An 11,988-nucleotide genomic window follows, 5' to 3' on the forward strand; every position below is an offset into this window, starting at 1 on the left:
CCCCAACCTGTACTGGTGCATGGTGTGACATGAATTGACATGCGTTGGCTGTCGGGCACTTGAAGAAGAGGTGCATTAACCTGCATTTGTTTGAATTCTACACCCCAGCAGAAGAACTGGAAGCAGCCATGTTTTCATACTGTGTGGTTCAAGCTGATTCAGCTGTCCTAAAAGCCTCTTACCCCAGTTCTCACTTGGCTGGGGTGACTTACTATGGTTTAATGTGCTTCTTGGTGATGGGGATTGGCTACAGACTCTTACAGACAGCTGATCACATCTCTTTATTGTTGTTTTGCAATATTTTTCAGAACCATTTAAGCAGAGAAAAGGAAGAACTGGAAGCTGAAAAGAGAGATTTGGTTCGAACGAGTGAAAGACAATCTCAGGAAGTTGAACATTTAAACGGTACAGCCAAGAACATATTTACCAAACACTTCATGTGATTTTGCTAAATAAACGAGGTGCTTGAGCAATTGAACTGGTTTGGAGTGTCCAGTTTGTAGAGACAGCACCAAATCACAGATTAGCAGGGAACAGTATTTAAAGAAAGGGGAACAAGGCAGGGAGTGACATGGCAATTGCAGAAAACCCAAGCAGTTGATGCTTAGTTTTGTAAATACAAAAACATACATTATACACTGTCTTACTGCACAATGTACAATTTACATGTTATACCTGGCATGATCTCATTCCTTACAATTTAATTAAGCTGAGTAATTAGAACTGTATGCACAGTAAATAAAGCCATACCATTTGCTCTTTGAAACACTGACTTTCCTCCTCCAGAGGATGTGAAACGCTTAAATGAAAAACTTACAGAAGCAAACACAGAAAAGGTGAAACTTCAGTTAAAGCTGGATGAGCTCCAAACGTCAGATGTTTCCATGAAGGTGAGTGGTGATTTGTATGCATAGGATGTGTGCATGTAAGGAAGGAAGTAGTTACTACAACGTGATGTAATCGTCATCTTGTCATTATTGACTTGGAAAGTAGGTCAAGTGTACTCCTGTTATTTATAACAAATTATTTTATTATAAAATTGGTGACTGTGACTGGAAGCAGGACATGTACTTGTAGAAGACAAGGAATCATCAGGTTGGATAAGCATGTCCAGGCCTCACTGGTGGCAGTGGTGGCTGCTCCTGCCAAGTAGGAAGATCATCTCCAGGTCCATGAAGGCAGGTAGAAAGAAGAAGAATCATAGAATCAGCGTAAAGTTTCGGTTGGAGGGGACCTTCAAGATCATCTAGTTCCAACCCCCCTGTCATGGGCAGGGACACCTCCCACAAGACCAGGTTGCACAAGGCCCCATCCAATCTGTTCTTGAACACCTCCAGTGGTGGAGCATCCACAGCTTCCCTGGGCAACCTGGGCCAGTGTCTCACTGCTCTCAGAGTGAAGAAATTCCTACTTTCTTATATAAATCTACCCTCTTCTTTGAAGCCATTACCCCTTGCCCTGTCACTACAAGCCCTTGTCAGAAGTCCCTCCCCAGCTTTCTTGTAGGCCTCCTTCAGATACTGGAAGGTTGCAAGGAGTTCCCCCTGGAGCCTTTTCTTCTCTAGGCTGAACAACTCCAAATCCCTCAGCCTGTCCTCACAGGAGAGGGGTTCCAACCCTCAGATTGTCTGTGTGGTCTCTGGACCTGTTCCAACAGCAGGTTATAATTATTTGTCATTCTCCAACATTTCTCTGTGGGGAGAATAAACTCTGTAAAGAGCTGAAAGAGAGGAATAAAGAAGAAAAGAGGAGGAAAACTTTGATAGCTTAATTTATTTCCTTTGATTAGATAATAATGTTCCCAGCTAAGGTAAACTTTGAGGAAACTTAACTCAAGTTTCAAGAAGTTGTTGTCATTTGAGACTCAATATTACCAATGTAATGAGCTTGTCATTTGGTGCTGTTAACCAAATTAGAGTATGTTTTTGCTACTCCTACTCTGGTCATAGTACTTTGGTTAGCTTCTTTGTCTTCTGTGGATCCAGTACAATTACGCTATGTATTTTTTTCTCTTTAGTACCGTGAGAAAAGGCTGGAGCAAGAAAAAGAACTACTGCAGAATCAAAACACCTGGCTGAATGCAGAGTTGAAAGCTAAAACAGATGAACTTCTACATACTGCTAGGGAAAAAGGCAATGAAATCTTGGAGCTTAAATGTAGTCTGGAGAACAAGAAGGAGGAGGTAATGTCATTACTGAGGGTTTTTGTCTTTTTTTATGTGTTATATCTCCTGATATAATTATTAAACCCAAAGAAAAAACTCAATATTTTAGTAACAAGCTATAAATTTTGGAGTTGCTGATAACAAGCCTCCCTATATAATATTTATGATAACAAATCTATATATAATAATGCTGTTAAAATGTGTAGGAAGACAGCTTTTAATAAGGGGAAGGGACAGAAGGAGCTGACTTAGTATTCCTTTTGGAGTGTTGTGATGTTTTTCGTTTCCTGCCATAAGATACGCAGCTGAGTCAGTGCCTGTATTTGGAGAATCCCCAGCTTTGGTGAGCTTCTCTCTGGATCCTGGAGCAGATTTTTAAGAACTGTGACAATTGGTTGGGTTTTCTGTGGCACTAAGTTCCACTGAGGTTTCTGGTTTTATTTGGTTATGCACAACTGGAGGAATCTGGGCATTCTTGCTTTTTTTTTAGCTGAGTGCATGGGAGCAAAGACTGTTAGAAAATGTAAATGTTTATGCTCTTTCTGCAACTAGAGGGTTTTTAAAGTAAACAATGAGATGGGTATTTTCCAACATAAGCTGGTCTGGAAAGCCAAATTTATACATGACTTTCTCCTTTATTCTTTGAACAGGTTTCCAGAATGGAGGAACAGGTAAACAGCTTAAAACAATCAAATGAGAACCTTCAGAAGCATGTGGAAGAACTTTTGAATAAATTGAAGGAGGTAAGACAACTTGGAAGTATTTGTGAAACAAAACTACAGTTCCTTCTGAAATTAAACACCAAAAATGTGACAAATAGAAGTTGTGGAACAATCCCCCACCCTGTCTCTCTTTTTTTAATTTACTAGGCAAAAGAACAGCAAGCTGGTATGGAGGAAAGGTTCCACAATGAACTGAATGCACACATAAAATTATCCAATTTGTATAAGGTGGGTTTATTGATTCTTTTGTAAGTGTTTCTTAGTATTACCTTGGGCTGAATCTTATCATTGGAATCACAGAATGCTTGAACTGTTCTGGTTGGAAAAGACCTTTAAGATCATTAAGTCCAACCATTAACCCAGCATTGTCAGGTCAGCAGTAAACCACATCCCTCAGCACCACATCTACACGGCTTTCCAGTTCATCCAGGGGTGGGGACTCCACCACTGCCCTGGGCAGCCTGGGCCAGGGCTTGACATCCCTTTTCAGTAAAGGCCAGGGCTTGACATCCCTTTTCAGTAAAGAAATTTTTCCTAATATGCAACCTAAACCTGCCATGGTACAACATGAGGCCATTTCCTCTTGTCCTGTCACTTGTTCCTTGGGAGAAGAGCCTGACCCCCACCTCACCACAGTCTCCTTTCAAGGAGTTGTAGAGCATGAGAAGGTGTCCCCTGAGCTTCCTTCTTTCTCCAGGCTAAACAATCCTAGTTCTCTCAGCTGTTCCTCACAAGACCTGTGCTCTACACCCTTCACCAGCTTTGTTGCCCTTCTCTGGACACACTCCAGCCCCTCAATGTCCTTCTTGGAGCGAGGGGCCCAAAATTGAATCCAGTATTTGAGGTGCAGCCTCACCAGTGCTGAGTACAGGAGCATAATCTCTTCCCTAGTCATGGTGGCCACGCTATTGGTGATACAAGCCAGGATGCTGGTGTTTGCCTTGGCCACCTGAGCATGTGCTGGCTCAGTTCAGGCAGCTGTTGACCAACACTCCCTGGTCCTTTTCCTTTGGGCAACTTTCCAGCAACTCATCCCCAGGCCTGTGTTAGATGTAATGCAGGCTGGGTTTGGGGTTTTCCTCACGAAGTGTGGATGTGGAGAGGACTAACTTCCATTGCAAAACTCTGAAACGTCTAAAACATCATTTTCTTTGCTGCTGTCTTAGGCAGCATTTGAAATCTTACATTGGCTGGATCATTTTGTAGATTAAGCAAAACGGGGGTTAAAGTAGCAGGTCCATGCTTGCTGTTGTGAGGCTTTCATGTTGTGTGGATGCGGCTATGGCTTGTGATGTACTGGGGAAATAAAGTTTGATTGTAAAATATGACTCTGCAAGAGATTTTTCTGAGTTGGATAGAATCTCAAATAATGCTGCGTGTGTTAGTGGTCTGATTAAGACACAGCTGGATGTCATGGATTGTGTCAAATAAGCACCATTGTTTAAATATTTAGTAATGTTTAGATGTTCGGTAATTTTTGTTTTGTTGGCTAAAAGAGTAAAAACTATCCTGTAACTTGTTGACTAAGACAAAGTCAGCTAAACAGGACACTTGGTTGCTCTTTAGTTTACACATTTTAGACTCACAAGTGAATGAGTTCTGGTTTCTGAGTTTTCTTGCATAGATACCCACATAAACAATGTAACCTGCTTCATTCTAAGTTCTACATTCATGCTTTGTCTGATCAGCTGTGAAACTGGTGTCCCTTCACTGAACAGCAAGTCAATAACTTCTCTGGAGTATAAGGCATTACTGTGTACCTTTTAATTTGATTTGTTTTCATTGTTTTCTTTTTTTTACTCCTGTTCATTCTTGCTTTTATTATAGAATCATTGATTTGAAGAGACATAAAGATTTGTATTCCACTGAACATAGGGTTTGCTGTGTACTTCTAAGTGCTGGCATATTTCTGTGACCTGATACAAAAAGCACTGAGATTTGAACTGCTGAAGTTCTGTACAATCTTGCAGTTGTGAAATTTCTAGCTGGAAACAAGCTTAAATTGTTTATAGATGTTTCCCTAAAAATGCCACATGCTTTTCTTTAGAGTGCTGCTGATGACTCAGAGGCAAAGAGCAATGAACTGACAGGAGCAGTAGAGGAGCTGCACAAGCTCCTGAAGGAAGCAGGTGAAGGTAAGCTGGGGGAGAAATGGCAAACAGCCCAAGCAGTTATGCTCCTTTGTAACCACCCTGAGGCACTGAAAAATAGGTTTTGAGTGTTTATGAAAGAAACTTTAGTGTTATGAGAGGAACATTAGGGTTTTGGTATAGTGGAAACATCAGTCACTTTGTAACAAAAAATTTTACATGACTAGTTGAATTTACTTGCAGATGGGGAGGATATGGGACAACCATTTTCAAATATACCTGGAGTTTTACTTTGGATTTAGATGAGAGGGTCGAATTTTGCAAGAAAAGTCACTTTATTTTCTTGGTTTAGATTCCTTTTAGAGATAAAAGATATCTTAAGATAAAAAGAGTTCATATTCTAGTCTTCTTTGAAGCAAAGGTGGTAGACGGCTATTTGTGCTTCTGTCATGCTGCTAGGTTTTCTTACCAGCATGAGCTTCTGCAGATCATATAAAGTTCAATTAAAATGTAAGGTACATATGCAAATTTTGATCTTTTCAAAAGAAAAAAAAAAAAAAAAAAACAAAACCCAATCACAGCACAGCAAACTGCTTGTCTGATTTAATTCTAGCTAATAGAGCAACCCAGGAGCATTTGGCCGAGGTGGAAGAGTCAAAAGCTGTAATGGAAAAAGAGCTGCAGGAGAAGATCAGTAAACTGGAAAAGGAGCTGGAGAATGCAAATGATTTGCTGTCTGCTACAAAGCGCAAAGGTGGGGGTGACATGGGGAGGTGGGGGGCTGAAATGCAGCCCTAGGCTCTCTGTTGTCTTGCATGAAAACACTGTGCTGAATTTACATAGGAAGTTAGTGCATTGATCTGAATTCATCTTTGGTCATTTCTAATCATGAATATTAGAAGCTTTTTCATGTGTGTGTATGTATGAAAACGTATACTCACACACACCACTGCCAAAAATCTACTCCTCCAAAAAATATGGATGAAGTTCTTTTGTTATCTGCCTTAACTCTTCAAAGAAAAGGGAAGCATTTCCTTAAAGCTGAATCGTCATGCTTTTACCAGTTTTCTGGAGAGGGGAGTGATGATGACAATCTGATTATTTTTATCTTAAGAAAAAAATTAATTCTGTTAAATTTCTGTTTAACACTAAATCGTGCTCAGTGTTCACTGTTCTAGTTCTAAATTTTTTTTTCTGAAATGAATCATTTGCTACATGTAAGAAAGCTGGAGAGGGATTTTTTACGTAGGCTCGTGATAGGACGAGGGGTAATGGCTTCAAACTGGAAGAGGGTAGACTTAAATTAGAAATTAGGAAGAAGTTCTTCAGTCTTAGGGTGGTGAGACACTGGCACAGGATGCCCAGGGGAGTTGTGGATGCTCCATCACTGGGAATGTTCAAGACCACGTTGAACGACCTGATCTAGTGGGATGTGTCCCTTGCCCATGGCATGGGGATTGGAACTAGTTGATTTTGAAAGTCTCTTCCAACCCAAACCATTCTATGATACAAGTAACTTCTAAAGAAGAAAGCAAACAGAGCAGGAAGGAACAGAGAGGCATGAAATGTACTTGCTAATATCCCTATGTTAATTTAATAAAAGTAACCAGTGGTTTGCCACTCTAAACCTCCAGAAGTTTGCTAAGAAACCTGATGGTGACCTTTGTTCCAGAGTTTTCAATTGTTTATATCCAGAAACGATTAATGCAGCTTTTTAGTAGTATTTGTTGGGCTTTTGTCCTCAGGACCCATACTGTCTGAGGAGGAACTGGCAGCTATGTCCCCCACTGCTGCAGCAGTGGCTAAAGTAGTCAAGCCTGGAATGAAATTAACTGAGGTAAGTGAGAAGAAACTTCAGAAGTTTCAAGGCCCTTAAAACGCCAAAAGAGATGTACGAATAATACCAGGCTGCAGACTTCATTCCCTGCTTTGGATTTGCTGTAACACCTGACAGAAGTCAGTGAAATCTTTTAATCTATTTGAGGCAGACTTTACTTAGTTAAATTGGGATATTTTTCAACATACCTTACAGCTCTTTTTTTTGATAGATCAAAACATTTGTGTGGTCTTTAAGTTGTTTTTAATCTCTACTGCTGTGCATTTGGCTTTATACTTGCAGAAAAGTTAATGATAGCTCTTACAGATTCTAGATTTCTTTTACACTTCTATTTATGCAATCTGCATTTCCTTTTGTTTGGTATTGGTTGTACTGTCTGGCCATTAAATTACTTTCTTCTGTGCTTGCTGCTTTTTGTGATACTAGTTTTGATATTTCAGTTGTCTTAATCTTGCATAAGCTTTGTCCCTTTATCATCAAATGTTTTTTTTGCATACAGTTGCACTGTAAAAGTTTACCATTTAAAAATTACTAGGGATAACTGCTTTGCCATGATATAAGTCCTAAAACACATTGTTTTGAAAGTCCACCTTGTTTCTCTCTATAAACTAGTTCAGTTGTACAAAATTATATGGCCTTAAGGTATGAGTTGTATAATTACCAGTGCTTCTTTTTTAAGAGGTCTGTGAAGATGTATCAAAAACAAACCAAAAAACCTTTTGTTGCAGCTGTACAATGCATATGTAGAAACTCAGGATCAATTGCTTTTGGAAAAGCTGGAGAATAAGAGAATCAATAAATATTTGGATGAAATAGTGCAGGAAGTAGAAGCCAAAGCACCAATCTTAAAACGACAGCGTGAAGAATTTGAGCGTGCCCAAAAAGCTGTTGCTAGTCTGTCTGCTAAGCTTGAACAGGCTATGAAGGTCAGTATAAAATAAAAGACCATGTAAAATTATGGGGAAAAAAAATGGACTTTTCATTTCTTAATCCTGATGGCTGTTGATAAATGTTTGAAATGGATCTTTTAGTCCATTTTTACTGTGGGAGAATGTTCACTGAACTTTCTCAGGTTGCGATTTATTGGTCTGTACAAAGTATTTTACAGAACCAACATTTTTCAGAGTTTTTTTTAATAGTGAAGGCTTAAGTGTGATGCTTTATAATACATGATTTTCTGAAGGAGTAGAATTCTTTATAAATAAAGATTAGTATTTGTCTGTCCAAAGAAAGAAAACTGGACTTTGATGCTCACTTGCTGTTAATTTTAATACATGCACTAATACAGCATGAAAGAGAGTGGGTTTTGATTGTTAAATATGTGGAGTTTAACCTTTGGAGGGTAACTTCAAGGCAGTAAAGCACAGTTTGTTTGACAGGGCATGTCTACGTGCTGTTACCTCTCTGGACAGGAATGTGTCTGAGTTGAATTGGCATGTGTCTCTTGCAGGAGATCCAGCGGCTGCAGGAGAGTGCTGATAAAGCCAATAAGCATGCCTCTGTGCTTGAAAGAGAAAACCAGAGACTGGAAGTGCAAGTGAAAGATCTTTCACAGCAGGTAGAACAACTGTTGCTGTGGTTAAATGAACTGTTTGCAGTTTATTTCTTAATTCAATGCTGTATTTCTGAAGTTTGGTTAGAAGTTGTTTCACCACAGTTACGTAGACTTTGGTTGTCATAAGAGCATGAAGTGATGTTAAAAGCTTTTCTTTAAATACCATGTTGCTCTACAAAATATAAGAGTAGCTGTATAGGAGTGATGCTGCTTTAGGATAATATTATTAAACATCTGACGTGGAAGACTCAGATATCCAACTTCTTTGTGGGTCCTGTGATCTGTTTGCAGAACTGAACACAGAATATCTACTGCTGATCTTGATGGGCTTTCCTTTTTTTTTTCCTTTTTTTTGGTTTTTATTTTTTCAGTAATGTAATTATTGTACAAGGATCTATTGATTGTAACAGTAGTTTGTGAACTGTAGGAAAAAAAATTTCAGGTACTTTAATATATTGTTTTTCAGAGTAAACTTGTCAGTCTGTATGCCAGTCTTAGCTAGAATGTTCTTTCAGATTCGTGTGCTTTTAATGGAACTTGAAGAAGCTAGAGGCAATCATGTGATCCGTGATGAAGAAGTGAGCTCCGCAGACATCAGTAGCTCTTCTGAAGTGATATCTCAGCATCTAGTGTCCTACAGAAATATTGAAGAGCTTCAGCAGCAGAATCAGCGTCTCTTGGTGGCCCTTCGGGAGCTGGGAGAGGCTAGAGAAAAAGAGGAGCAAGAAACAACATCATCTAAGTAAGCTTTATGTTCCTTCTAGTAAACTGTGTATGCTAAGTAGTTACAGGAAATTATTCCAACACTTTGTAGTGTTTTCCTTCTGATGGTTATTAATTGTCTGCACATGCCGTTGTAAGTGTAAATGTGTTCCTGCTGGAAAGCAGCTCCATGGAGAAGGACTTGGAAATTCTCTTGGACAAGTTCAGCATGAGCCAGTATTATGCCCTTGTGACCAAGAAGGCCAGTGGGGTCCTGGGGTGCATGAAGAAGAGTGTGGCCAGCAGATCAGGGGAGGTTCTTCTCCCCCTCTGCTTTGCCCTAGGGAGGCCACATCTGGAGTACTGGGTCCAGTTCTGGTCTCCCCAGTTCTAGAGAGACAAGGAACTACTGGAGAGATTCAGCAGAGGCTATGACGAGGCTAAGGGGAGTGGAGCCTCCCTCTGATGAGCAATGGCTGAGAGACCTGGGGCTGTTTTTCCTGGAGAAGAGAGAACTGAGAGCGGATCTCATTAATGCTTCTCAATCTCTAGAGGATGGTGGTCAAGAGGATGGGCCCAGGCTCTTTTCCATGGTGCCCAGCACCAGGACAAGAGGCAATGGCCAAAAACAGCAACCCAGGAGGTTTTGTCTGAGCATGAGGAAAACTCTGCTGTGAGGGTGCCAGAGCCCTGGACCAGGCTGCCCAGAGAGAGCCTGTGGAGTCTCTGTTCCTAGAGAGATTCCAAACCTGCTTGGAAGCAATCCTGGGCAATCTGCTCCATCTAACTCTGCTTCTAGCAGGATGATTGGACAAGATGATCTCCAGAGGTCCCTTCCAACCCCTGCTAGTCTTTGATTTGGTCATACGCTCATGAGCAGCTAGTTAATTCGTAAAGGCAGATTTTTACTAAGCAACACTGTCTTTGGCTGTAGATGAAAATGGCATTATACCTGTATATCGTGTAGTAGGTCCTTTCATCAGGATCCAAAGAAAAAAGAATTGTTGGTCTCTTGGTGAATGGGATTTCATGCAACAGCTGTTCTGAAAAAGGAAGACACGTTTTCATTCCTGTTAGCTGAACAAAGAATAGAATACGTGCATGTCTAGTTCACTTATTCTAAAGCCTGCAGGTACTGTCATTCTGCATTAAGAGCTTTTAGCCTGGATCTCTGCTCATGCTGTTGACTTGTTTGAAGTTATTCACCTGAATAGAGTTGCCTCTATTCTGCTATTTGTGGCCTACTTTCTGTGCCATGTACAGAGTGACAAGCCCAGAGGCCAGTCTTGGTGTGACTTTGCTCAAAAATATCAGTTGCTTAACTTCCAAAGATGCAGTAAAAGTACACTGAGGGCCTTGTGGCAAAATGTGAGGGTTGTCATCTTGTTATGCCTTGCTGAGTATGTTACTGAACACAACTGCTGTTGGTTTCAGAATTTCTGAGCTTCAGAGTCAGCTGGAGGAAGCTCTCCTGGAAGTGGAAAAGCTGCGGGAGTCGCGTCACCACCAGCTGCAGCTTGTCGAGTCCATCGTGCGGCAGCGGGACATGTTCCGCATCCTGCTGGCCCAGACCACGGGGGCTGTCATTCCTCTGCAAGGTAAACCTCACGTTTCGGCACACCCAAAAACCTGTTGTGTTTTCAGCAATGGTGCTGTAATGGTACTAGTAACTTCTTGTATTCTGGTGTCCAAGTTCTGCCCTCGCTACCTGAAAAACCTATGGGTTTGGGTTTAGACAAGTGATTTTACTCTTATGCTATGTAATGACTGATGTGTGATGGTAAGCACATGCACTATGGTAGCACATTGTAGGTATAAAGAATGAGTTGCTCAGAAGACCCCAAGACTTCCCTAGCAATACAGTATTGGTTTTAGCCATGTTCCAGCATGGTTATATAATCTGTTTTGGGAAGCATTTGTTCAAATTGTCACCTTTTAAAATAGTATTTGTCATCTTTAGCTTCAGGTATATTACCAGAGGACATTTCTCTTACATCTACTCCGAAGCGCCCAAGTTTACCTCAGGCCATGTCTACTCCTGCTTCAGTGTCAGTGGCTGAGTCAGTGGAGACAGTGGAGGCTAAGGCTGCACTTAAGCAGGTATATTTTTCAATACACATTGTAGAAAGACATGGCTATTTCTTTTTACTCTTCTAAGCACTTTAATATCTGTTTTTTGATGTAGTTGCAGGAAGTTTTTGAGAACTATAAAAAAGAAAAGGCAGAGAATGACAAGTTGCTGAATGAACAAAATGAAAAGCTTCAGGAGCAGGTCACAGACTTGAGGTCACAAAATGCAAAGATCTCCACACAGCTGGAGTTTGCCTCCAAACGGTAAATCAGCTTTTCAATTCCATTGCCTTGGGTATATGGTTCTGGTTGATAGAACTGTGTTGACTGCTCGATACCATTTGCTCAGGAGGAGTTGCCAGTTTAATATTGTCTAGTCTGTTAAAGAGCACAAAGGAAGTTGTGAAGGTGGGATCAAGAGTATTCCTTCCAGTTTAATGAGTCAAGAATTTGAAACATAGAGCTGTGTGCATACTCTTGCAGTTAAACAATTTAATGTGGCAGTTAAGCAATTTAATGTTTGCTTTGTTGTTCCTTGTGAAGTTACGAAATGCTGCAGGATAACGTTGAAAGCTATCGTCGAGAAATAACATCTCTGCATGAAAGAACCCAAAAACTCACAGCAACAACTCAGAAGCAAGAGCAGATAATCAACACAATGACTCAAGACCTGAGGGGAGCTAATGAGAAACTGGCAGTGGCAGAGGTTAGTTAAACAGAGTAAAATCCTGCTGGATATTCCAGGTTAGCACAAGGATTCTTTCTAGGATTGTCATGAAAGCTGATAGAACTTGAATGTGTACCTTTTCGGGTGCATCAGCTATTAGATTTGGAAAAGCCTGTGTGCA

The 11,988-nt window shown here is 40.6% G+C and overlaps 1 protein-coding gene across 1 annotated transcript in view; it reads left to right on the forward strand.

The window, feature by feature from the left end:
• Window positions 1–308: 308 nt before the first annotated feature.
• The window catches only part of TPR (translocated promoter region, nuclear basket protein), a gene marked incomplete at its 5' end in the record, with an annotated part of 38,651 nt that continues 26,971 nt past the window's right edge, over window positions 309–11,988 (forward strand). Inside the window, 15 exons of the mRNA XM_008941220.1 lie at window positions 309–405; window positions 787–890; window positions 2,018–2,182; window positions 2,815–2,907; window positions 3,034–3,114; window positions 4,934–5,021; window positions 5,590–5,730; window positions 6,722–6,813; window positions 7,542–7,739; window positions 8,264–8,371; window positions 8,884–9,110; window positions 10,505–10,668; window positions 11,031–11,170; window positions 11,256–11,404; window positions 11,684–11,846. Of these exons, the coding sequence (XP_008939468.1) occupies window positions 309–405; window positions 787–890; window positions 2,018–2,182; window positions 2,815–2,907; window positions 3,034–3,114; window positions 4,934–5,021; window positions 5,590–5,730; window positions 6,722–6,813; window positions 7,542–7,739; window positions 8,264–8,371; window positions 8,884–9,110; window positions 10,505–10,668; window positions 11,031–11,170; window positions 11,256–11,404; window positions 11,684–11,846 (2,010 nt within the window). The remainder of the gene's footprint in view (window positions 406–786; window positions 891–2,017; window positions 2,183–2,814; window positions 2,908–3,033; window positions 3,115–4,933; window positions 5,022–5,589; window positions 5,731–6,721; window positions 6,814–7,541; window positions 7,740–8,263; window positions 8,372–8,883; window positions 9,111–10,504; window positions 10,669–11,030; window positions 11,171–11,255; window positions 11,405–11,683; window positions 11,847–11,988) is intronic.

Source organism: Merops nubicus, unplaced genomic scaffold (assembly GCF_000691845.1).
Source record: "Merops nubicus isolate BGI_N331 unplaced genomic scaffold, ASM69184v1 scaffold5505, whole genome shotgun sequence".
Taxonomy (NCBI): domain Eukaryota; kingdom Metazoa; phylum Chordata; class Aves; order Coraciiformes; family Meropidae; genus Merops; species Merops nubicus.